The sequence below is a fragment of the Poromitra crassiceps genome, assembly GCF_964638095.1.
Source record: "Poromitra crassiceps genome assembly, chromosome: 2".
NCBI classification, from domain to species: Eukaryota; Metazoa; Chordata; class Actinopteri; order Beryciformes; family Melamphaidae; genus Poromitra; species Poromitra crassiceps.
The window spans coordinates 38,093,454-38,120,768 of record NC_139624.1 but is presented as its reverse complement, the minus strand read 5'-3'; the positions used below and the strand labels follow the sequence as shown (position 1 = coordinate 38,120,768).

The window sequence follows — 27,315 nt, the reverse complement described above, 5'->3', positions numbered from 1 at the left end:
ACTCCCCCACTGATGCAAGTGTTTACATTTTTACTTGCATTTGCGCTGCCCACCCACATGGCATACTGTAGCACGTGTTAAACGGCACGTGCAATATTTTTTAACCGTTTAACTGATAGTATTAATCGGTTAATGTTGAAACGGTTGATTATCGATTAAACGGTTATCGGTCGACATCCCTAGTTTGAGGTGGAAGCTACATTCTCCAGCAAACAGTCCGATGCCCTCAAACACATCAGCAAACTCATCCAGGATGCTTTTGTGTGTTGACAGCTATGCTTCTCCTAAGTGTATCAGTTTGACTAGATTCAGATGTAGTGTGGTGAGGACTTAGAGGCCTGTGTCCATGTGTTAACAACATTTACATAGTACACATACAAAACTGGTTGAATACCGTCGGAGTGTCCCTTTAAGTACTTTCCTCTCTGCAGTGAGAGTCCATGTGTTATAGACATCTCTGCCCTTCTCCCGATCCATAGGAGCAGACAGCTGCATTTCTTCTCCTCCTTTTTTCGCGTGCAGCAGGCTGGAGAACATCAGCTCCACATGCTGCCGAAACTTTCTCCATGCGTGGGGCAGATTAGACGAATCCCAATCCATGTGTGGTGTCGGAACACCTGTGTTCTCCATCTTCCGTCGACAGGTCGATGCAAACTATTTTTTATCTGACACCATGTAATGTTTACTGTTTGTATTGACATGTAATTGTCTAAATAAACAGACAAGGTTGACTGGTTAAATGATGTGCGTCCATCTTTATTTTCGACATGGAGCAACTGTGGTGCACTTTGATACGTCATCAACAATGGCCGATATTGCAGGGAACTTACTTCCAGAGCAGAAAATGTCACAAAAGGTCAGGTGCCTGTTGAGCTCTATTGCCGCTGTCAGTTGTGTTTTCTCTGCCAGTCACAACAAACCAGACACCACCGGACAGACACATTTAATACACAGTAGAAAACAGTAGAAACAATAGAAAACAGCAGAAAACAACCTGCAGTTTGGCCCAGAAAAAGTAGAAAAGTAGTTGAGCTGTGATGGGTCATGTGTTTCTGTTTAAAGCAACCCTCCAGTGTATTTTTGTTATATATATATATATATATATATATATATATATATATATATAATATATATATAATATATATATATATATATATATATATATAGCCTACTAGGCTACAACATTTCAGGAAGTAAAAAAAACATGTCTTAAAATACTGAACACCACATCATCAAAGTTGGCACATGCATGTCTTCATTATAGTCAGTTTCCCGCTGGATGTATAATTACATTATTAATAAATTACCTGAATAAACTCAAATTATGTTACAAGATTATCAGTCCAAGTTTGAGGCACTTTCTCCGCCGAGCAGCCGCACATGGCTGCCTCCCTTCTGGCTAGCAGCTAAATGCTAGCTATGCTGAATGGGGAGAACGGGAGGATTTCCCCCATGCTGACCCATTGACCGTACGCGTCTATGACGAGACACCGCCTGAATGTATTGTTCACGTAGTGACTCCCCTCCTTTGATCATGCCGGGGCCACTCTCACTCATACAGTCCATGCTCTGCTCTCAGCTTCTCACTGCAACTCCTGTCCAAAGCGGGCGGCTAAACTCTGGATACAAACCGTGCATTTGTACTTTGTAACGTTATCGATCCTCTTCCTTAACCATCGCCTCGTTCGCAACCCGAGGCTGTATTTCCTTCTCAGCTCTTGGGGATTTCCTCAGCCACACAGCACACTGTCAGGATAGGGTGAGTTCAGTCCTGACAACACATTGCAAAATGTGACAACACATTGCAAAATGTGCACGTCCCCAACCGGGACTTCTAAACTCACCGAGCTGCTGTTAAATCACTGGTGCCTGTTGACGAGCCTGCTGCTCCTGGCTCGGTTGAAAGCCACTTACTACTGACTAATGATCGATCGCAGCCTTTGTATTCCTTTTCACTAACACTGTAATTTGTTTGATTCTTCATATTCACGTGTATTTCTGCAACTTTGAGAGTTTTTGCTGGAAATACCGGTAGCAGGGCTGCCAAGTTTCAGCCAAAGTTAGGAGTGAGAGTCCGATGAAAGGATGCGATTTGCGGGGGGGGGGGGGGGGGGGGATTCCCCTTTTTTAAGGTAGATTTAGAGGGATATCTCAATTTAAATTAACATTAGGATTACTGTTGTGATGTAATTATTCAGTCTTCACCCCCATGCCAGCTGATCTCCATGCACTGTCGGCCTCCTCATGCTCTCTCTCTGTCTTTACTCTGAATACTGAACATGCAAGAAATATGATCAATTGCTAAAAAGAATAGAATACATTAGGATTAGACTGTCGGATGTCATTATTCAGTCTTATTCTGTCATTATTCAGGCAGCTCCTCTCCACCCAATTATTTGTGCAACTTAAAAACAAGTTTCCTGCTATTTAATATAGTGTTCATAATTGACCAGCACAAGTAGAAATGAAAATGATTCTAACAAGAAAAGTCAGATCCACAGCCTCCACTGTTTCCTCTGACCTGGCAAGTTTGGCAGGGGCTGGTTGACCCTTCACTGCCCAGAATGACAGCAGATCTCTCTGCTTCTTCTTCCCTGACATCTTTCAATTTGTTTCAAACAGACAAAAATGGAAGTGTGCAGTTAAGGAATGAATGACCCACAGTCTCAAAAGATAGCTACATGTTACTGTAAATCCCCTTCGCTCAAACTAAGTATCAATTAGCTCCAGGGCCGTAGCCAGGGTTCCGAAATAGGGGAGGTCCAGCAAGGGGAGGCGGATTCGGCGGCGTCCGCCGAAAAAAAATTGAGTTTTTTTTTTTCCCTTTTTAAGCCATATTTAGAGTAATATATCATTTTAAATCAACATTAGGATTATACTGTTGTGATGTCATTATTCAGTATATTCTCTTTCATGTCACCACCTGCTCAGCTCTCCTGTCAACATAATTGTAACTAACAAACACAAACTGTTTTAGCCAAATTCATATCAAAATGACACCTACAAACACAGGTACACAACCCAAGCCGTACACAACAACTTAATAGCTTAGTAACCTTAAATGGTTTTAAGGCTATGGTAAAATCTCTTGAGAACAGGCTGTCTGTATGCAAATGTTTTATTTGATCATTTTAATGTTTTTCAATTGTATGTGTTTATGTGTTTGTTTGTTGTAACTTTGTGTTGCTGCTGTTTCTTGGCCAGGTCTCTCTTGTAAAAGAGATCTTTGATCTCAATGGGACAAACCTGGTTAAATAAAGGCTAAAAAAAATAAAATAATAATCTCTGAAATATTAAAAGAATCTCTGAAATATTAGGGGAGGTCCGGACCTCCCCGTCCTCATAGCTAGCTACGGCCCTGTAAATTAGCTCACACATGCAAATACCTGATGAATTTAACTAACACTGCTATTAGAGACCAAAGAATGAACAAAATAATATGTATTACAATAAAGTGAATGATGCTTTACAGAACGTATGATGTGAATAAGGTATTGTTATTAGTCTTTGGCGGTTGGACACCGCAGGGAGATCTTGAGAGAGCTGCATCAGCCCAAAGCAGCATCCAGATATATCCCCCTGTGGAGTCTAGATACTGGTGGTGCTGGTGATCTCCTTCTGAGATTCACGTGATAAGACTCTTCTGAACTGACTGAAGACTCTTCCTTAGTTCACTACTTATATCTTCAGCCTTCAATCTACTCACATGCTCAAAATAGGCTGTCAATTTCCGGGCTTCAATTGAATAATCAGCTGTTTTCCGCCTAGTCTCTTTTAACCAATAGCATAGTGTCACATCATTGCTCACATCACCTCTCACCCCACACACCTCTAGTGTAAGCCTATCACGTTGCTTCTCACCCCCATTGTAAGCCAATCGCTTGGCGGCGGTCTCCTTAAATATGTTTGTTTTTGTCTCATTCAGCCTCTCAACACCGCTGCTGTCAGTCTCGCACCCTCCTCCTCCCCCTCTCCTCCCGGTCCGTGTAAAATGCATATTATAGTCTTCCCGACTGAACTTACGTTAGAACTACATTAGTCACAGGGGGCATGGTGGCTCAGTGGTAGAGCTCTCGCCTCACAGCTAGAAGGTCCTGGGTTCGATTCCCACCTGGGACGCTGTGAGCACTGAAGGAGTGCATGTCCTCGAGTACCCACCGCCGGGGTGGGGTCGTCAAAATGGCCTTTCTGTGTGGAGTTTGCATGTTCTCCCCATGCCCCCTGGGGGTTTCCTTCATATATGAACCCCTCACCAAAACATGCAATATCCTGGTTGCTGATGTGGTGCCTCCTCTGGTCGTTAGGGCGCCTGTTCGGAGGGAGGGGAACTGGTTGGAATAGCGTGAACCTCCCACGTGCTATGTCCTGGGTCAGCCAATCAGAGGCAGAATAGGGCGGGCTCACCCTGTGACGGACTCGAACTACGGCAAGCAGCAAGTTATGGAAATATTATAATAGAAGTGAGAGGGGAAAACCTTTATGAGCGTGTGAAATAGCAAGTGTGGCGTGTGAAGAGGTTAAATTGCGTGACTCTCACTCTCAAAGGGTGAGACTTGGCAGCTCTGCAGTAGTAAGAGCAGCCATTTTCTCCACTAGCATTACTGTATGTGAAGACCCGCCCCATCTCTGCTCTTTGATTGGCTCACAGCAGATCAGAGCCAGAGAGCAGGCTGTCAGCCTGACCCTGATTGATGGCTAAAACTAACCAATCTAACCCATGAAGGCACCAACCAGATGCAGAGTAGGGTGGGTTTTCATCATGCAATGGGAGTGGGATGAAAATACGGGACAAACCGCATCCCGTATTGGTTCAAAACGGGACGCACGATTTAACTGTCAGATACGGGACAATTCTATATAGAGAGCCAAAGTGAAACGTAATTTCCTGCTTTCTCCCTGTAGCAGCGCTGCGAAAAATATAAATGGCTGTGGACAGAGAATAAGGTTACTTTTTGATCCCGTTTGAATTGTGCCACGGGTGCCAACGCTAATTTTGTCAATTTAAAACATAACTTTGCATGTCAAGAAAGTTACAGTTTGTCGTCAAACTGCAACGTGGCCAGATTAAGGGGCACTTTACACGAGGACGGTTTCCTATGGAAACGGGGAATTATTTTATCATTAGTGCCTCCCTTTTAGATGGCGACGGCGAATTCGCGCTTAGGAAACGACACATTTTGGAACCACCCTCCAGAGTGAAATTGTTTGATACGCTTCCCGCTGAGGGCTCCATGTAAACGCTTTGGAACGGCACATTTCAGAAACTGACGTGCCTGCACACGCGACACACGCGATTACGCCATAGCCGTGCGCGAGTTGGCAACCAAATAAAACGTCAGTATGAATGAAGTTTGGCAACATTCAGAATTAAGCTACACTGCGGCCAACTTCAGTTACATGTTCAGAACGTTACTGCTGCGAGGAGACGATGGCTGTACCCGGTCGGCATTTAACGTTAGTTACAAAAGCACGTCGACAGTGTTTTCTCACTGCCAGTAGCCTACAGTAGGGTTTGACAGATAGCAGACTCAGCGCTCCCGGTCCTTGCTGCTCGTTAAAGATTTCCAATAGGCGTTATTCTGATAAACTGGTCACATATATGTTACATTCTCACCCGACAAATATTACAACTTTAAAACAGTTTGGGTTTTTTTTTTAGCTTGAAAAAAGCTTTTTGGCAAGTCTAAATGACTGCGGAAAGCGCACTCTACTTCCGCATTTAAAACCGGAAAGACGGTTACGAAATTACGTCATGCAGAAGTGTCCTTGTATGGGCAAAGAATAAGGTGATTACACTGCCACCTAGCGACCTGGCATGTACATTACGGCGTTTTAAAAATTCAACAGCGCACATGTAAACAGGGAGAAGGTGTGAAGGAAACGCTATTGTGTCGTTTCTTCCAGAAACTATCCTCGTGTAAAGGGCCCCTAAAAGAGTAATATCTGTAGGCTACTACAAACTGCTTTTCATAGTAGTATGCAGTGTGAAACCGCTGAACGGATTTAATTTGCATTTTAATTTGCCATTTTGTTGCAGTTGTTGTGATCATACCGGCGCTTTGCATTGTGGGACACAGTAGGCGAGGTAGACTGGAATTTTCCCTTAATCAGTATTACGTGGGTATTTTTGTTTGCATACTGCATGCTACATTCTGGCCAAATCTGCTCCAACATGTGATTCTGTGGTTAGAGGACATCAGTCTGTTCACTCAGTTCAGTGAATAAACAAATTGTAGCCCCACCCTCAGGCTGAACATCAGGACTAGCCTCGCCCACAGTGGCCTGTTTGTGGTTCCGCCCCCCTGCAGGTGTGTTGAGGTGTGGTTACAGGTGGGGGTGGGGCTGGCGGGGGCATGGCCTGTGCCAGGCTCGGGGCCAATTGTCGTGGCGTTGCGTCGTAACAGGAAGTCGTGCGTCAGGGCGGAGAAGTGGTCCGGACCGTACGGAATGTTCAGTGTCTCTGTTAACACCTCGTGGCCTGGGAACGTCACCTGTCAATCAAACACACGAAATCACAGACATGTATTATTATTATTATTATTAATAATTTTGTAATAATTTTGACATTAACAAAAACACAGCAAATACAAATACGTACACAAACAAATTCACTCATAGCCCCCCACCATGCAGGCCCCTCCCCCAACCATCAACCCATGCGTAAATTTGTTCACAGTAGCAAAAAGAGAAACAAAACAGACGGAACCTAGCTATCCTGGAGATGCCCATGGCCCCCACGCACGGCTTCAATAAATGAATTCCAGCACGTAATGTTTACTAATTTAGCGCCATGCATATGGGCCACTGACATCTCCACGACAGCCAGGTCCACAACAGAAGATGCCCATTGTTCAAAAGGCAAAATATGGGGGGAAATCCATCTCTGAGCTAACCCATGTAATGAGTTTCTGAGACAAAGATTTAACCTTGATATGAACAACTGTAGATTTTGTGATTCTGATATTGAGACTGTAGAGCATCTGTTTTTTGTTTGTAATTACTCTAGATCTTTTTGGGAACTGTTTCAAAATTGGATATCTGAAAAAGACCCTCAATCGCCCAATTTAGAATATAATGATATTAAATTTGGAGTTATAATGAAAGATAAACAAATTGAAATGATGTACAATAGTTTAATTATTTTGGCTAAACAATTTATTCACTGATGTAGATTTCAAAATGCCAGACCCCTGTTCTTAGTATTCATGAATGAGATAATTAACTTTAAAGCCCCAATCAGTAATTTTTTTGAAATTCTTTACTGTAATATAAGATATTTTTAGTCATAGGACATGGTAGATTGACTTGCCTTTATTTATCCCACACCGCCCTCCATTGGCCAGCCCTGGGACTAAGCAGTTTGCTGCCAGCGTCCCGAGGCAAGATGAGCGCATGCGCTCTACGGCGGCAGCGTGGTGTTCCTGGAAACCAGGAAGTAACTCGATTCAGATTTGCTACGAAAATGATGTTTCACGGAACTATGGATTATTATTTCATCACGTGGTGAGTACCCGATGTCACAACATGTACATAGAGCTTTTTGGCGCTGTGTTTTGTTGACTTTGAACGGTGACATCGTTATCGATACTATTGCACGCAGAGGGCGCAGTTTCTCCAATAGCAAAACTTGGAAAAGTTGCTGAACGGGGCTTTAAGAAAGCCTTGAAATATGTTAAAACCAAACAAGCATGGAGTGTGTACCAAAACATGCATATCTTGATTCCTGCTTAGAACTCTTACTTAATGTTTTTGTTTTATTTATTTTATTTTGTTGTTTTATTTGATTGTTTGTTCCAATTTTGTAAATGCTTAGTCTGAATTTTTTTGTATACTGTACTGTTTGTTATTGCCAGACTTTGTTTATTGAATAAAAAAGAAAAAAAAACTTTGTGTTGTGAGATGGCCTGGGTCAGTCCATGATGCACGAATCTTCAGAGAGAGCCGGTTGTTCACTGAATTCCAAACCAACAGGCCGGATGGAGTTACATTATATTAGCCGACAGTGCCTACCCACTCCTACCATGGGTGATGACACCTTTTCCCACGGCCAACACTCCCTCACAGATGCGCTACAACAATGCCCATGGAAGAACAAGGTGTGCCATTGAGCGCTTGAATGGAGTACTGAAGAGGCGTTTTGCATGCCTCAACTATCTGAGAGTGGAACCCCAACGACCATGCCGCATAACGCTACATTCACACAGGTCACCTACGCCTTGCCTTGCCTCAACCCACGCCTACGCCTACATACCTTGAGCTGGGCGTACACGCTTTTGCGATCACACCGCACGCTGAACCTGCTGCCGAGTCACAAGCGCCTCTCCTCTCTCCCGACTGTATTTTTTCACGTGTGGTCCCGAATTATCATGGGTAGGTAAAATAAATCTGATATATTTAATGTTCTATTGATGCTGGATATGTATAACCAGGTCTGACTATAGTCTGACTTTTTAGAGAGGTAATCTTGCAAGAATATGTGCTGGCACAACAACATTGTCCATCTTGCTTCTTCGGTCGCTATTCTCTCTCCTGAAGATTTGTTTGCCGACGGGGAGAAAGCCCCACGTGATCCCCGTCAATCTCTCTCTCTCTCTCTCTCTCTCTCTCTCTCTGCTCAACACTGTTGTAGTAACTCCATTTTATTTTGAAATTCAGTTGACTTTGCCATTTCCCATGGATATTGTCGCATTTTTCCTTCATGGCTTGACAGAAGAAGCCTGCCTTCACGCGCCTAGTCGGCTTGAAAATAGAACTCACGCCTAAACGATAAAATCGGCGCGGCACAGGCAAGGCGTGGGTACACGCAAGGTTCACGCTCAGGCGCCCGGTGTATACACAGCCTCATTGACTAAAAAGGACGCCTATTTAAAAGCGTGGGTAAAGGCAAGGCATAGGCAAGGCTTGGGTGCCCTGTGTGAACGTAGCCTAACACTGGCTTGTATTGTGCTACACAATATCGCTGTCCATCGCAGAGTCCCCCTCTCTGACATCGATGATCCCCCAGAGCCCCTTGCACCTGCTGATGATCTAGGCCCACCTATGGATTTCCCTCTAAATGAGAGACTGAGTGGTGGTGCAATGCGAGATGCTATTGTCTGCAATTACTTTTGAAAGGTGATGACAGATGATGGACTTTTTTTTTGTTGAAGATATTTTTTCTTTAATCTAAATTACATTTGTGATTGACAATCTTTGTTGTGATACTTTTATGAGCATAAACATTTGTCATCAACATTTGGTTGAAAACAAAATAGGCCACCACAAACGTGACCAAAAAATGAAATATAAAATGTATTTGCCATGAAGGCTAAAAATTGTGTATTATTTCAGTTAACAAACTTTGCCATCTTATTTATATTGAAACATATTTTTAAATAAATTGTATAGTACATTTTGCTCTGGTAATCCACTGGAAATCCAACCCTCTGGTGGGATCAAGATAATCCAGTTTTTTGGGATCAAACTGATCCCAATCCTGTGTTGTCGTTTTGAACTACCCGTTTTGAAGATTTGATCCAGATTAAAGCTTGGATTTGATTTCCTGATCTGATCGGATATCAAAGTGATCCTAATCCTGTTATTTGGTTTTGAACTACCCAAAATCCAAATCTGATCCGATCAGATAGGGATTAAAAGTTTTGAACTACTGGGCCCGATGATAAAGGTGTAAATACTAGAAACCAATCCCTTAAGCTTCTGGCATACTCTTCGCGCCCAGCCAAGCGCATAGGGCGCACGGCGATTATGACGACATCGCACGGGGCGTGTCGGGGGGCGAGGCCTGAGCGCAGCGCGGCGCGTCCATGGAGATTTTTCTATCAGCGCGTCGGTTTTGCTGCCTGTGCCTGAGATCTCCGTGGTAGGCTATCAGCGGATATCTGCTGTGATTGAGTCCTCACCGTCGTAAAGTCGCCTTCAAAGCATGCTGTTCGATTATAACGAACTAGTTGTGTGGCTTAGCCTTCCCAAATGTGGAGGGGTCGTTTTTTATAATTTAATACATAGAATTGGGAACGTTACATTCAATTTCATTCAGACTGCCTGGAGCCTGGAGCTGCGCACTGAGTATGTTCTGTTTTGGCCCGCGCAGAGTGCGCGCGCCCTCCTCTGAGCCCCGCCTCCAGCGCGTGCGCGAAGAGTATGCCAGAAGCTTTAGTCGTCTTGGTACAGATTTTGTGTTCCGGGCCCTATCTTGGTACAGGCGATATCCCCTATTTGCGCTTGCGCCAGGCGCGTAGCCACGGGTGTGCTAGGGTGTGCCAATGCCACCCAGACAGGCCGCTGGCACACCCAAAAAAAATGGGGTAAAAAAGGTTTTTTGTTTTGTCTGCAAAACACATCAACGCTGTCATGCACTGTGTCCAACTTATCCTATGTGCGAATAGAAATCACGCTCCGCTGACCTATGTGCCCCGGAGCATCATGGGAATAGTTAAGCTGTCGTCCACGTAAAGTAAACAAATGCACGCACAGCTGTAGCAGCAGCAGCAGCGCAAATCAAGAAGACATGAAACAAAGCTCGCTTTTAAGCTTTTTCGGCAAAGGCAAGAAACGTCGCTTTGACGACGAGGAAGAAGATGACTCGTTGTCACCCTCCCCCTCAACAAGTGCGGATTGTAGTGCACCCTTCCCGCACCTGTATTGGTGGTGTACAGTGGAGAAGAGACAGATGATTATGAAGAAGATGATGCAGCCGAAACAATGACGTTAACAGCGGGGAACGCAGCCAACAACACACTGGAGGTTTGTGCAGAGCCAGAGGACACTGAGAACGCTACAGATCTCTCTGCAGTAGACGAACATGCCAACCAAATTTGCGTTCTTTCCCGACTAGAACACTCATTGGAAAAAGTAGGTGAGACTTTTTTGAGATACTAAACAAAGTGGTTTTACATGTTGCCAAAAAATACAATTTAATTGACTGCTTCTACCTGCTAATAATGAGTGTGAAAAGGAGCAAACAACACACAAATATTCCTCTAAATCTGGTTTGAAAAGACCCAAATTTTTGGTCCGCCCCCTGGCATACCCTGGCTTTCTGTGGCACACCCAATGAGCCAAGTCTGGCTACGCTACTGGCTTGCGCACCTGTTTGCGTGCCTTAACGATAGCAGTCCACCTTGCGCAATTGTCCAGGTGTTATGCCGAGTTTTGCACCCCCGCCCGGCAGCAGCTAAACGCATCCCCACCTCACGGGAGCATATTGTAATGATTTATACAGAAATGTAACTGTTTAAAAGTGATAAATTGTCTGGGTAGACGTGACCTCCCTGTTTTCTAAGTTAAAACAGCCCCGAAATATGGTGAGGATGGATGGGGAAATGTTCACAGCACCTGCCGCAGGTGCAAATTAGAGCGTTCCAAATCATCTGCGCCCCCAAAATGCCAGCGCAAGTGGGATTTGGGTGGTCATAAGCACCAGAATTATTCGGGGACTGCCCCCTAGTCCGACACCTCACGAGACCGAATTTGGGTTAGGGTCTGGGGGAGGTTAGGTTTAGGCGTGGGGGTGGGAGAGGTTAGGTTTTGGGTTAGGGTCTGGGGGAGGTTAGGTTTAGGCGTGGGGGTGGGAGAGGTTAGGTTTTGGGTTAGTGAAAAACGGGGAATATAATGCCTCTTTTTTCGGACTCGTGAGGTGTCGGACTCGTGAGGTATCGGACTCGTGCCATGGCACCAATTATTCACAGGTGTGGCCAGGCAATGCCTGGGCGTTACATCAATCAAACCAATCAGATTCCCATCTCGCAATCGCTGTGTTTGCACAAGGCATGCAATATGCTGTAATTCTCTCCATGCGTAATAGAGTGGACTTACTCGTGCGGAGGACAGAGAGAGATGGAGAGAGCTTATTGACAGATCGTCTGTGGTGCCAACGACCTTCCGGGTTATGGGATAGGTGAAGGTGAATAGCCTATGTCCATTGTCCAACAAGTTTTCTCAATTAATTTCCCTCTTTGCGATGTGATAAAAGTTTCTCAGTGAGTTATATTGATTGCCTCACTGAATTATCTGCTAATACCCAATTTTAGCAGCAGAATGATGTGCTGGCATGGCAAGGCTGTGCGTAATGACATATCCAAAAGGAATTTTACTCTGCACTGGGCAGCAAGTAGATTATGGTGCGCTCAAGTGCAGCGGGGTATTTAGAGCGTAAGAGGTGCTTTTAAAAGCTCTTAGCGCAAAGTAATTGCATGCTGCTAACAATAGGATAATGCCATCTATCCCCACATTTTTGCGCCAAAATGCCTGGTTTGGCATGTGGCATGCCTATGTCCAGTACAATTATAACACGCATGCGCTTGTGCATGCCCCCAATTAAACGAGCGCAAAACCAGCACAAACACTAAATTACCGCTTTTGCGACGATAGGGCCCACCATACTGTATGAACACAGAGCACTACGAAGTTGCAAATAAAACAAATAATGAAGTGCTTGAAATGCTCGAAGCCTAATTACCCGATGTTATATTAGAGAAAATATTAATACCATTTTTCATCCATGAAGGGAAAGGGAATGGGCTGCCACCCATGCAAAGAGAAAAATTATTAAACAAGGGTAAATCATTATGAAATTTGAGCGATATATTGGCATTCAACAGTACTAAATGTGAAATTATAGGGCCAAATCTAGATCTACAGGATTCGAGAGGAATGTTGGAGAAAATGAGGTCCTGAAGTCTGCACGGGCTAACCATCTCCTCCTCCAATGAACGCTATGCCACCTGTGCCTCTGGGTTAACCAATTATGAAGAGCACGGACTGTATAAGACAACAATAAGATATGTCTGTGTACATACACAGACACACCATTATCAAAATGATAAAAACGCAATAAAGCTAGGAGCTTATTTCTTGTCTTTGTAAGATTGACATTTTGAGATGCGGCCGTTTCTTATTCCAGATCCATTTTGTGATCAAATTATGTAGTTTGTCCCAGTGACCAGCAGGTGGTGGTAAAGGTAGCATGGAGCTAAAAAAAATTCATGTGAGGCAGGATGTTCATCTTTATAATGGAAGCTCGAGCTTCAAGTGTGTTGGAGAGAGTTGACCAACGCTCCAAGTCTGATTCCACCTGCCTAGAGATATAGTTTAAATTATTAGTAACAATTGCTTGTAGAGACGGAAAAATGTCAATAGCCAAGTTTTTAAATTTCTGGACCACTGGGATGTTAGCAGGTGGTGTGGCTAATCTCATGGCATTGTTCAATGGCAGGAGAGCAGATTTAGACCAGTTTGTATCCAGAAATATTACCAAAATTATCAAAAATTGACAGAAGGTGGGAAATTGAGTTTGGAGCGTCTCCTAAAAAAAGTAAAATGTTGTCGGCATAAAGAGAAATAAAATGGTCCGTATTATATGATGTAATAGGCAGATGAACAGATTGACGGGTAGTCTGCACCAGAGGCTCCAGGGAAAGAGCGAATAGATGAGAAGAGAGCACAGCCTTGCCTGGAGGATCTGGAAATGGGAAACTGGGTGGAGCATACATGACCGGTCATTACCATTGCAGAGGGAGAAGTATATAAAGTTTGGGGGGGGTTGAAGACCATGGCTTTAAAATACACTTGAAAATACTTTATACCATACACACCGTGAAGCTGTAGCTCCCTGGGAGCAGCAGTCTGTAGTATTCTCCATGTTGGTCGCTCCTGAACGGACACAGGTTCCTGCGACCTTTGACCTCCACCAGCGCGTTCTGCACGGGCCGCCCCGAGCCGTCCAGCACGCGACCTTTCACTCCTACACACATGCACGCGCGCGCACACACAGACACACACGCACGCACGCATACACATACACAGTGTTGGGTGATCATTAACAACATGTGTCACATTATATTCATTATATTCTAGACTCAGGCTACCTCCATATGGACACAGATATTTCGGATAAAAAAAATCCCCTCAGTTTGCAAAAAACCCGTCCACAACGTGTTTTAGAATTTTTGTCCATACACACGGCAATGCAAAAACTATTTAAAAAGCCATTATTCTCTACTAGTGCAGTCATTGTCCGTTGCCCTCCCTCCCCTCCCCCCATTTGCAGATCATGCTCTCCCACTCTTCACCCCCCCATCCTCCCCCCTGCTTGCACCGCTCCCCCCAATTGGTTGAATTACATGAAATTCAACGCTGCGATTTTTCGGGTCCCCAGCAGGGCAACCGTGAAGTTCTAAGTAGATTGGACAAATGGTTCTCGAGATAAACCACTTTTTGTGTTGCCAGTTGGTGGCGCTATGCGTGTGTCCGAATTGGACGAAATTCAGCACTGCACTCAGTCAGCAGTGGCGTGCCGTCCATTAGGCGAACTAGGCAAATGCTAGGGGCGCTTGAGCCGTTAGGGGCGCCAGAGAGGGTAAACAAAACAATTTTTTTTTTTTTTTTTTTTACAAATACTTTTTCATGATAATAGGCCTACTATTATTTTACAATAGTAGACAAAAAATAAGCAGAACAACGTCTTGTCTTTAAATAATAGTGAAATAATTTTTCTAATTCTGGCTTTCTGGCTGCCTGGGCTGCAGCACTTTCACCATGGTCCCTAATCCATACCACCCCACCCCCTGCACGGCCGCGCCCCCTTCTACCTGCTCGGAGCTTTTTCCCAGAGTGGGGGAAGGGAGCTGGAAGGTGGGTGCTGAGGGTGCTGCAGCACCCCCTGGTGGCAAGAAATGGGATTTTCAAAATTGTTGGATTTGGCTGTCTTGTGTTTATACCACCAACAAGATGCATTAAAAAACAGTTTGTGCTTCCCAGCTCTAATCTTATTTCATACGCTCTCTCTTCAAAAGTGTTTGATTTTCATCATAATCTGGTTTTCCATAATAATAATAAGTTCAGTGTTTATGCCTGTGTTGCTGTCTGTTGTAGTGTAAAACGAGTAAAGGGAGAGCAGGTGCTTACATGAAAGTGAGTGAGAAAAGGAGACGATACTGAATAATGACATCACAACAGTATAATCCTAATGTTAATTTAAAATTAAATATTCTTCTAAATATGGATGAAAGTCCAAAAAACGTCAAATTTTCTTCAGCGCTGCCCTCACGGGCACCAGCAAAAATCTTGCCTAGGGCACCAACTTGGTCAGGCACGCCACTGTCAGTCAGGTTGCCCTAAGCCAGTGACACTCAACTTGCGGCCTGGTGGCCAGACGGGGGCCTGTGATAGGGTGCCGAATGGCCCCCCGACCATTAATTCACTAATTGCCGACAAGCTAGCATATTATCCTTGGTACCAATGGATGCCTTAGGTCTTCTAGTTTCTTCTGATAACAGGATCTCCACTGTACCTTTAAAACGGGCCCTTCTACAGCCATTTGATTGCCCACGGAAATCGGGAGTGTTGGCAGACCACTCGCAGCCCACCTGCAGTACCTCCATGAGGAGACACTCCAGGCGTAGTTGATGACGCAAGTGTACTCTGCAAGTGTTCCCTTCCGTTCCAGAGAAGAACTTTTGTAAAGTGAAAGCTGACTGGTGGGGGAGAGGGGACGGGGGAGAATCGTACCCGGGCACGGAACGGAACGGAAGCAATCGTTCCCAGTGAGAAAGCACCCTAAAATGTTAAAACTGTCAGACTAAACTCTTGCTGGAACCTCAAAAACCTACAATCCACTACAGAAAAATGTATGTTATTACAGAAAAAACGTATATTATAAATGTTTGTTTATTAACTGGCCCATTGCCTCCGGTCATTTTGCAAAAGTGGCCCCCAGTTCAGTATCCCTGAGTTTGAAGTCAATTGGATGAACCTTCTCGAGATATGGACAGACATACTTCTATACAGACAGACAGACAGACTGCAGCAGATGGCAGGCAGACAGCAGACAGACATACAGAAATCAGACAGACAGGCAGACAGACAGCAGAAAGACAGACAGGTACTGACCCAAGTGGACTTGCTGGATGTAAGACAGCAGAGCCTGTCTGTTGTCGTTCCACAGGTCTGGAAGCTGCTCGGCTGGAGGAAACTTACAGCAGGAGACTTCCAGAGTGATCTCCAGACACTGAGCCCACACGTAGTTATAGTCCTGCATCCCCCCTGTGTGATAGTGTTAGCATTAATATTTTATCTATATCTATTATCATATAGGACGGGATGAGACGTGACGAGACGAGATGGTTCATCTCAAGGGGTTATATAATAAAATAATTTCAACACATCTATCTATCTATATATAAAATTGAGTATGTGGACTTTGTTTGTTTCAAGTTCTGTGTTCGGCCACAGCTATGCCGTTTTACGTGTGAAGCTTCAGGGTGTGTAAAGGGTACACGTGCGGGTGACCTGACAAATTTGCCACAATTAGGCTAATTATCTAATGATGTAATGTCATCAGTGATGCCATCAGTGATGTCATCAGTGATGATGTAAAAAGTGATGTCATCAGTGATGTCACACACACACACACACACACAAGGAGCCATTGTGACAAGACTGATCAGTGATGTCACACACACACACACACACACACACACACACACAAGGAGGCATTGTGACAAGACTGATCAGCGATGTCGTAGGGGGGCACACACACACACACACACACACACACACACACACACACATACACACTGATGATGTCATCAGTGATATCATAATGGGGCACACACACGCGCAAGGAGGCATTGTGACATCACTGATGCAATAACATTTAGTGAGCAACACACACACACCCGCGTGTGCCAATAGGGCAGGCAAGGCCGAGCTACGGGCAAGGCCGCGCAGCGACCGAGCCTAGGCATCGAGCGTGCCTAGTACTACTATAATAGGATAACGATTCTGCCACAATCCTTTAACCGGCACCCTATTATAGGTAGTAAATCTTTAATAGGTGGGGATGTGTGCTAATTTAATTCTAGCATATTTCAATATATCAAAATTGTGATGATTCTCAATGCAAATGTCGGGTTCATCTTACTATTGCATGCGCAATTGGCAGATCGGAAAGGGGTTGGGTATCACCGGCCGACACAACTTACTCAAAGTAATCCACTGTTAACACAATCACAGATCTTAAAAGAAATGGTCAGGAAATATGGAATAACAGGAGGACAAACGAATTCTCATTTTTAAATCAAGGTGTGTGTTATTTCTGCAATGTCAGGCTATTTGAAAATCATTGCGACATTCTGAAAGAGAGCCGTCGTTTCGTATGATTGAGGTGATGGATGCAGCCGACAGCTGAATATGCTACTCGTGTGTGTGTGTGTGTGTGTGTGTGTGTTTGTGCCTATTCTATTCTATTCTATTTTCTTGCATGTTCTGCCAATCTGGGAACCCATCGGTTAAACAAAACAAGTGGTGTTGTGGTGCAACAAGAACTCAAGAGGCGCAGTCGAAGAAAATCCCTTTCCGCTCCCTGCAAGTTCTGCCATTGGCTCCAACTGACATCTGCCCATTAATGGATTTATTTTCCGCTGCCTGCGTGTCGCTCTCAAATCCGTCCGAAACAACAATAACAACGCTAGCTCGTTGCTAGTAGCAAGTAGCAACTTGCTATACGCTGAAAATGGTAAGTTTGACTACACACCGGTCACGTTCACTTCATTTTGATAGGGTGAAGCGCAGCATGCGTGCGAGCGCTGTTACACCCCTTTTGACGGAGCCTGCCGACAGATTTTCGATGCAAGTCGAAAGTCTGTCTCGAAAGATTAATGTTCTGCAGAGAGGGATACCATATTCCACGAAGTGTCCCCCGGCATTCTTGTCATAGCCAAAACATGACCACACATCAGTAGTCCTCTAAGCCCTAGCTATACTTTGCGGCTCCGCGAGTCCGCCATGGTCCACGTGATGTAAATTTCGTCATCAGAGGCTTTAAGCCCTACATATACTCCCGTAGTTCTGTTTGTTCTGGAGTCGCGGACGAGCACGTGAAGAAAGAGAAAACATCCCAAGCGCCGGCTTCCGCCATCTTTCCATTGAACATTGAGGAGGGGGCGGACCCCCGAGTCTGGAATTTGTGTAATATCATGTGAGAGGCTCATGTGAGAGGCATCCAGTCTGCCAGAAAGCCATTAGAAGAAGAAGAAGACTGATGACACTCGACACCTCGACAACTGAGCATGCTCAGTTGAGCACTTGTGCAGCAGCTCTGTGGAACACCGCCCTATTATTTTAAGCGGTGCAGCTGCTTCTATAAGGGACTGTGTGTGTTTGAGCACAGGATGTGAGCATGAAATTGAGCACGATATTTAGCCTAAGCTCCTCCCACAAGGAAGTGAGAGTGGAGACAAGTCACCGTGGCTCCAAGTCGGTGCGGTGCGGCCTTGTTCTGCCCCCAAATCCGGTGGGATCCATCAAGTGAGATTGGCAGCATTCAAGCTCCAGGATTGGCAACCGTCAACTGCAGTCTACAGAATGGTCAAATCAAACTCATCCACACATATGTCCTGCCTCTCTACCCGTTTCAGTCAGGGCGATGTTTGTTTTCAGTCAGAGTACATCACACAGACCCTCTGAGAATGCCTGAGACCCATTTCATCTCGTCTTTAAGTATTGATCATGTTATCAGTGACACACGCATGCACGCACACACACACACACACACACACACACACGTGTCTATGGAATAAAGAATGGCGGATGAAATCCCTTGATTCAGATGCCTAACCCAGAAGTGGGCGTGACTTTGGCTCCCTATTTACACAGGCGAAGGATGACAGACCTGACAGGGGGTACCACTGGTATCCATTGGTGACGCCATCCGGGAATGACCTGTCGCCACGGCAATGGTCACCGTGGTGCATGGAGGTGTGGCTAAAGGAGTACACCTTGGCCAGGTGCACAAACACGTCATCATCAGGGGCAACACTGGCCCCGCCGAGCTCAATATCTTCTGTAGGCATCCGAATGAAACCAAAGTTATTTGGGTGAGTAAAACATAATATTTTAAGCTGGAAATAAGGAACGTGGTGTAAAAAAACGAAATTCCCCTTTAAGGAGAAAAAATGCACGAACAAATTTCTAAGAAGTACTCTTACTTCTGTAATCTTTTGTTTACCAATAAAAAGGAAAAATCTGTTAAAAGATTATCCTGAAGAGATAAGAATTAGAATTCGAACTAGATACCTCACTCTCCCCATCCCACCCAAAGCTAAAGACACTACTCACTTTAAAGTAATGAATGATATTTATCCATAGAGTTTCTGAGACAAAGATTTAACCTTGATATGAACAACTGTAGATGTTGTGATTCTGATATTGAGACTGTAGAGCATCTGTTTTTTGTTTGTAATTATTCTAGATCTTTTTGGGAGCTGTTTCAAAATTGGATATCTGAAAAAGACCCTCAATCACCCAATTTAGAATATAATGATATTAAATTTGCGTGCTGTGCCTGTGCTGGAAAAAATAATGCAGTAACCTGAAGTTACATGGATTAGTAGGGGAGAGTGGGGTAAGATGAGCCAGTGGGTAAGTTGACCCACTCCATACTTTTTCTAGTAGGTCAGCAAATCCCAAGGTCCGAGTTGTCTGGAATGCAGTGGCATGATGTCCCACAATCACAGAGTGGGCCAGTGGTGACTGATGATGTCATACCCACTTATGATGTCCCACTGATGATGTCATAGACATTGTGACATGGGTAAATTAAGCCAATGTAGTATTACACAACTGGCATGGTTTATCATAATGTTAAACTTGAAGAAAAGCTACCATGTCAAGAGCCTATAAGAGAAAACCAACTGGGGCTCGACACCCCTCGAAGAGATGGAGAGAGAGAGAGGTCATTGATGTCAATGTCAACATAGACTGAAAGAGTGAGATATTGACAGGTTAACCCTGCAGAGGAACATAAAATTAGGTAAAACAGTAGGCTCAATTTACCCCTAACCCGGGGCTCAACTTACCCCTAACCTGGGGCAAGTTGAGTCACAGAAAGCCTTTTTAAGAAGTCATATTTTCAGGGCCCTTTGTTATAGATGCATTCTGATCACTCCAATTGACTTCAATAAGGGTATATGTGTCCATTGTACTGCTGTCTCATTTGTCCTTGCCTTGAGGACAACATGAGCAAAAAAAAGTGGCTCATCTTACCCCACTCGCCCCTAAGTGTAAATCATTACTGAACTTGTAATCCCTTACATTACTAGTTACTGGGAAAGTAATACAATTACAGTAACACGTTACTTTACTGTAATTTACCCTGTGGGTGTGTGTGTGTGTGTGTGTGTGTGTGTGTGTGTGTGTGTGTGTGTGTGTGTGCGCGTGTGCGTGCCTCCGTTGCTGTTGTCATAGGGATAACTGGCCACCAGAGCTCCTCCATGCAGATTGGCCGAGAGAACGAAGCGCTCAGTCTGCAGCCAGCCAATCACAGCTCTCACCTGAAAAACACACAAGCACACACAAGCATCCAATCACAGCTCTCACCTGAAACGCACACACACACACACACACACACACACACACACACACACACACACACACACACACACACACACACAAACAAGCAGCCAATCACAGCTATCATCTGAAACACACACACACACACACAGCAGTCAATCATCGCTCTCACCTACACACACACAAGCATGCTCGCGCACGTGCACACACACAAGCATCTAATCATAGCTCTCACCTGAAACACCCACACACACCCCCCCACACACACACACAAGCAGCTAATCATAGCTCTCACCTGAAACACACACACACAAGCAGCTAATCATAGCTCTCACCTGAAACACACACACACACACACACACACACACACAAGCAGCTAATCATAGCTCTCACCTGAAACACACACACACACACACACACACACACACACACACACACACAGACACACAAGCAGCTAATCATAGTTCTCACCTGAAACAGACACACACACAAGCAGCCAATCACAGCTCTCACCTGAAACACACACACGCACACACCACAGCCATGTCAGTGTGGCTGCTGTGGAGCGTTGTTAGATCATCCCTTTGTGTCGATGCGACTGTTAAAGAGACTTTGAAGTTTGAACAGAGCCGTCAGTGCAGGCAGGCACTTCACTGGACTGGAACAAACGGCTGGACTGGGGGGAATGAATAGCTGTGCCAAAAAAAGAAGGAGCTAGGCCGCTGTAGCCTATTGTATTTTTCATTTTATATTTTTCATTTGCAACTTAAACTGTCAACTGAGCTCTATTATTGAAACTTTGGCTAAAGCCCTGAATTTTACAATGATGTTTTAAAATAAATATGTTTAAAAATCGATTGTGTGTTAAAAGCTTGTGTGTTTTCATTAGCGTTAATATATTACACTAAGGAAGGTATGTGACCATAATTCATTTCAATGTCCACTATCAAGAGCAATTCAGTTGGTTCATGAAATCGCTGGGCCGTGCAGTGTTTGTTGGGAGATTCAAGCTGTCAAAAGAAGACAAAAGACTCGCTCCTGGCCAATCCCGCCGCTTGACTGCTGCGTAGGCGGGCACAGGGCGTTGTTTTGCCAGAACCGCGGTGGGTTTCGTAATAACGCGTCAGTGCTGGCTGCTGTGATCACTGATTACCCGAGTGAAAACACTCACTTCATTCAAAGCTCAAGATATTTAATGACACCATGGTCTGGGTGAATACTGGATTCTGATTGGCTGCAGGGTGTCCATTATTTTTCTCATAATGTACATTGCACCTACTAATGCCCCGTTCAAGACAACTCGGACCGCCGGAAAAAATGGGTTCGGACATGTAAAAAGTGAATTGAATGGTCGTTCAGGCCGGAATTCAGCTGGGAAATTCGGGTATCATCCAGAGCTCCGATTTCTCCGAGTTGACGTCACAGCCACATAAAAATGGCAACTTGCATCGTTAATGATAATCACAGAATTATTATAAAGAAGTTTGTTGATGTTTTAACACATAATTTGAGGTCTTAATTATGTAATGTTAACGTTTCATATGTGTTTGTGTCATCGGTGTTTCGCTCTGTGTCAAATTCAGCATTCAGCATGTTCGGTTAGCATTGTTCGCTAGTAGGTAGCTACCATGCTAACGCGGGTTGTCAGGGCCGGAGGTTCCGTGTTGAAACTTACGGCGGTCCGAGTTGTCTTGAATGCGGTATGAGTCCACCATTCTAAATTAATATGCTGACTAGTGCAGCCTGGATCTAACATTAGTAATTTCCTTCAGTTGCCCATGAACACCACATGATGGCGATGTAACACACACACTTCAACAAACATTGACCTCTGAACTTACTGATTGCCTACTTTCTATTTCTATTATTTCTATTCTATTTCTACTACAGTACTACTGCTACCACCACCACTACTAGTACTAGTACTATTACTACTACTACTGCTACCTCCACTACTAATAATACTACTATTACTATTACTGCTACTATACTACTGCTTGGACTCCGTCATCGCCGCTTGCGGCTATATTTATTATAACTATTATTATTATTATTATTAAAAATAATAATAATAATGATAATACTAATAATAATGAATATAGCCGCAAGCGGCAATACCAGGGGTTCAAGGCAATAGGCTGGAACCCCAAGGGGCTTGAATATCTGTCATATCTGTCATTGGGCCAAATTTCAGGGATTGGCCCAGATGGTTAAAAAACAGGAAAGGAGGTATTGGTAATATCGCCAAACTTTGGTAGATTGGTGTAATTTTTTGTTTCTGAGTAGTGGGTGAGTTTTCTAGCCTAGATGCAAAATTTGGTTAGTGTGGGAATTAGGGCTTCTGAGATATACACAGTTTTACGGAAAGGAAAAGAATAATAATACTAATAAATAATAAAGAAACAAACATAGCAAATACAATAGGGGTTCTGAGCCTCCTTTGGGTTGTATTGTATCATAGATGCCCCCTGCAGGTCATATGACCTCTCACCTCAGGCTCCCTCTTATCCTCCACCTGCTGTTGGCCGGTGAAAGCATCCGGAAAGTTCCTGTTTAGATCCACTCCATTCTGATTATACCTGAGAGAGAGAGGGGGGAGAGCAAGGGGAGGAGAGGGAGATAGAGGGGGAGAGAGGCAGATCGAGAGAGAGAGGGGGAAGGAGAGAGGGGGGAGGGAGAGTGACAGAGAGAGAGAGGGAGGGATGGAGAGAGAGAGCGAGAGAGAGCACAAAATAAAAACACATACAAGATAAACAGGTCACCCACTAGATTCCCTGATCACACTAAGTTCTAAGCCATTTCCACACATGAAGTCTGGACTATCCCTGGTATTTTCCAGAGTTGCTCTTCCAGACATGAGGGATCGTTGTTTCTAAACATGTGGAAAAGGTCTGTATTTTTTTGTATCCACAACATGAGATCTCTGCGCAACACTTTTCTCCACTCCATAATGCACGTCTCACTGCGAAGTTCCCGATCCAATTTGGCTCTCTTCCAAATAATCAAGTGTCACGGGATCGGTTCTAAAAAGAGATAAGTTTGTGTCTAGGTGAACTGGACCCGCAACACACCACGGCAGAATGAAATAACCACAAGGCTGTCCGATGGAAAGTTTACAAAAGGGAGATTGACTTACCTGGCGCAGGGCGCAGACAGCAGGCCCCCGAGGCAGAGAGCTTTACGGGACAGCCCAAGCCGGGGTGTGGAGGCTGTAACATACTGTGTGTTGTCTCACTACACCACACTAACACACTGATGTGATTCGCTTTCTGTATCCGTCGTGTCCCAACGGAGCTTCCGTAGGTCTGCGGAGTCAGGCAGAATAAACAACATGTCTCCCAGCTAAGTCGTGTCCGTGTCTGTCAAGTACATTACATGGTGTCAGAAGTCTGTCTGAAACAGCGAAAAATAAGAGAAAATGGCATACTCGCATTTTGAACACCCCAAGATCGACTGGGAGGCTCCTGATTTGTATCAAGAGTTTGAGAGATTCAGAAGCCACGTCGCGTTCGTCTTTGAGGGTCCGCTCTCGGAGCTAGACGCTAAGAAGCAAGCCGGCTGGCTAGGAACGTGGGTCGGCGAGCAAGGTAGAGAAATCTACAAGACGTTAGCCTGGGCTGATGGCGAGAGAGAAGATCCGTCTAAAGTGCTGGACAAGTTTGCCAGCTACATCAGGCCAAGAAAAAACAAGCGGATAGCCAGGCATCGTTTCAAGCAACGGAAGCAAGGACCAAGTGAAAGTTTCGACAACTTTGTAAAGGACTTGAGACTCGTTCTCATGGACTGTGAGTACCCCGACCCCGACGACATGCTAGTTGATGCAATCATCGCGGGAGTTAGAGAAAAACGTGTCCAAGAAATACTGTTGGATAAAGGTGAGGAGCTAACGCTACCTAAAGCTATAGAAATCCCCCAGCGGTTTGAAATGTCACAGAAACAGATAAAAATCGTCAGAGAAGAGGATTCACAAGTCTCAGCAGTATCTGTTAAGCCGAAATACACAGTGCCATATAAGAAAATGTACAATGAAGGACAGACGAAACCTGTGTATCAGAAGAAGGCTCCAGAAAACCAACAGAGAAGCTGCACAAGCTGTGGGAGAGACCCCCAGCATAAGTGGAACATGGGGAAGTGCCCAGCTAAAGGCTCAGAGTGTTCCTACTGTCACAAACCAAACCACTGGGCGGCAGTGTGTCGTAAGCGTGCAGTTAGCTCTGTGAGTGTTGAGCCAGATCAGGATGACGAAATTCTGAATATAAATCTAACACAGACAGATAGCCCGGAGAATGATAAATGGACTGTAAACCTAAAAATACTGTCTCAGCAAGTGCCGTTTAGGATCGACACAGGCGCTAAGTGTAATACACTAACCGTAGACAGCTATCAGTCGCTAATGCACACAGGTGAGCTAAAACGCTCGAGCAGGGTACTCCGCTCGTATACTAATCATAAGATTAAGCCTGTAGCTGCAGTTGATCTACAGATGGCATACAAAAAGTGTGAAGTGAGCGCCGAATTTGAAATAGTGGACATAGCACAGGAGAATGTGCTCAGTGGAGCTTCAGCAGAGGCTTTAGGCCTTATTGCTCGTCTTGACTCACTTCGAAGCAGTGTAGCCACCACAACACAAAGCATACCAGCTGGTCTGGATGAGTTTCCGGAGCTACAACGTACCACAGGCACCTTGCCAGGAAAATACACGATCAAACTAGATAAAGATGCAAAGGGTGTGGTCCACCCTGTCCGTCGACAGCCAGCTGCGCTCAGAGAAAAGATAGTGGAAAAGCTACATGAGATGGAGAAAGATGGCTTCATCACCAAAGTTGAACAGCCCACAGAATGGGTTAGCTCTATGGTAGCCGTAGTCCGTAATGGCAAAATAAGAATCTGCATAGATCCAAGTGATTTAAATCAGGTCATAAAAAGGGAACACCACCCAATGCGCACCATAGAGGAGGTGGTTTCAAGAATACCTAATGCTAAAGTATTCTCGGTGTTAGATGCTAAATCAGGATTTTTGCAGATAGAACTGGATGAAGCCTCATCCTTTCTGACAACCTTTAACACTCTGATAGGAAGGTTTAGATGGCTGAGACTCCCATTTGGAATAAAATGCGGCCCAGAAATCTTCCAGCGCATCATGGATGAGATGCTTGAGGGCATAGCTGGAGCAGTAAGTGTCATGGATGATATCCTAATAGCAGCCCCCACAGTCCAGGAGCACGATGCAATCCTCCGCAGAGTCGCTGAAAGAGCTACAAGCTACAATCTCAGACTCAACTTCCACAAATGTCACATCCGACAAGCATCAGTGCCGTATGTGGGACATCTGATAACAGCTGCTGGTCTACAGCCAGACCCCGCAAAAGTGGAAGCGGTTCGGTACATGACGCCACCGACAGACAAAGAGGGTGTCAAACGCTTTGTGGGCTTTGTAACATATTTGTCAAAGTTCATACCAAACCTCAGTGAAGTGGATGCTCCGCTGCGTCAGCTTCTCAAAAACGACGTGGAGTTTGCATGGCAGCCAGCTCAGCAGCAAGCCTTTGACAGGCTCAAGGAGTTGTGCACGCATCCTCCAGTGCTGAAGTTTTTTGATCCTGCAAAGCCTGTTGAGATATACAGTGATGCAAGCAGCAGTGGATTAGGAGCTGTTCTGCTCCAGGACGGTCATCCAATAGCATTCTCCTCGAGGTCACTGACTGACGCAGAGACGCGTTATGCGCAAATCGAGAAGGAGATGCTCTCCATTGTGCACGCATGCATCAAGTTTCATAACTACATATTTGGAACACATGTCACAGTGTACAATGATCACAAGCCACTCGAAGATATCTTTAAAAAATCACTGCTGGCCACTCCCATGCGCATCCAGAGAATGCGTCTGTCGCTGCAGTGGTACGACTTGACAATCAAGTACAGAAGAGGAAAAGACATGGAGCTGCCCGACACACTATCCAGAGCACAGCTCCCAGAGAGCACACCAGAGTTAAGCGGACTAGAGTGTGTCTCCATGCTCAACTATGTTGCAGTAAGTGACCAGAAGTACACAGAGCTGCAAGACAGCACAAGAGAAGAGCTAATCTGTCTCCAGCAGACAATTCACCACGGCTGGCCTGAACACAGACGGGAAGTGCCCATTCAGGTTCAGCCATATTGGGACTCAAGAAGTCAGCTAGTGTTGTCTGATGGAATTATCTATAAAGGACTGCGTATAGTAGTGCCCCCCACCATGCGTGAGCACATGCTAAAGCTCATACACCAGTCTCACCTAGGCATGGTGAAAAGCAAACAGCGAGCACGTGAAGTGCTATACTGGCCAGGCATGAGTGCAGAAATTGAAGAAATGGTCAGAAACTGTAGCAAGTGTGCAGACTTTCAGAACAAGCTGCCCAGACAACCCCTCAAACCAACTGAAACACCAGAGCTGCCATTTGAAGAGGTAGCATCAGATCTGTTCGAGTTCGAAGGCAAGCAGTACATCCTACTTGTGGATTACTACTCAAAATTCATTGAAGTAGATGTACTGAAAGACATGCGAAGCCGCACCACCATAGAGACTCTGAAAGCTCAGTTCTGCAGACATGGTATTCCCGCCACTCTTCGCAACGGTCCACAATACTCCTCATAGTCAGGGATCCAGTCACCCAAAATTTGAGAGGACCTGACATGGCATGCTATACTTTTTGTTTGTGTTTTATCTATTCATTTGGACATTAAGGTCCACTGAATGAGAGGTCTGCTCTGCCGGAAACCTCGCGAAAAAAAGTTGTGGCCATTTTTGTATATGAAGCCTTTATTTTTTGACCGAAAAATGTGAAAGAGTTTTTTTTCCTCAAAGTCCTCAGTGGGTTGCGTAGGCTGTCAATAAATTCATCCCAGGTACACAGAACATGTGTGTTGACAACACCAAGTTAAGAAATACACTTACAAAACCTTTCCAAATGATTTATAGCCATTTTCTAT

The 27,315-nt window shown here is 44.8% G+C and overlaps 1 protein-coding gene across 1 annotated transcript in view; it reads right to left on the bottom strand.

Moving 5' to 3' along the window:
- Positions 1-5,831: 5,831 nt before the first annotated feature.
- cpm (carboxypeptidase M) overlaps positions 5,832-27,315 on the bottom strand; it is a 64,532-nt gene continuing 43,048 nt past the window's right edge. Inside the window, exons 5-10 of the mRNA XM_083632364.1 lie at positions 22,841-22,928; positions 20,225-20,330; positions 18,671-18,841; positions 15,889-16,041; positions 13,593-13,741; positions 5,832-6,491 (exon numbers count right to left, since the gene is read on the bottom strand). Of these exons, the coding sequence (XP_083488490.1) occupies positions 6,210-6,491; positions 13,593-13,741; positions 15,889-16,041; positions 18,671-18,841; positions 20,225-20,330; positions 22,841-22,928 (949 nt within the window). The 3' untranslated portion in view covers positions 5,832-6,209. The remainder of the gene's footprint in view (positions 6,492-13,592; positions 13,742-15,888; positions 16,042-18,670; positions 18,842-20,224; positions 20,331-22,840; positions 22,929-27,315) is intronic.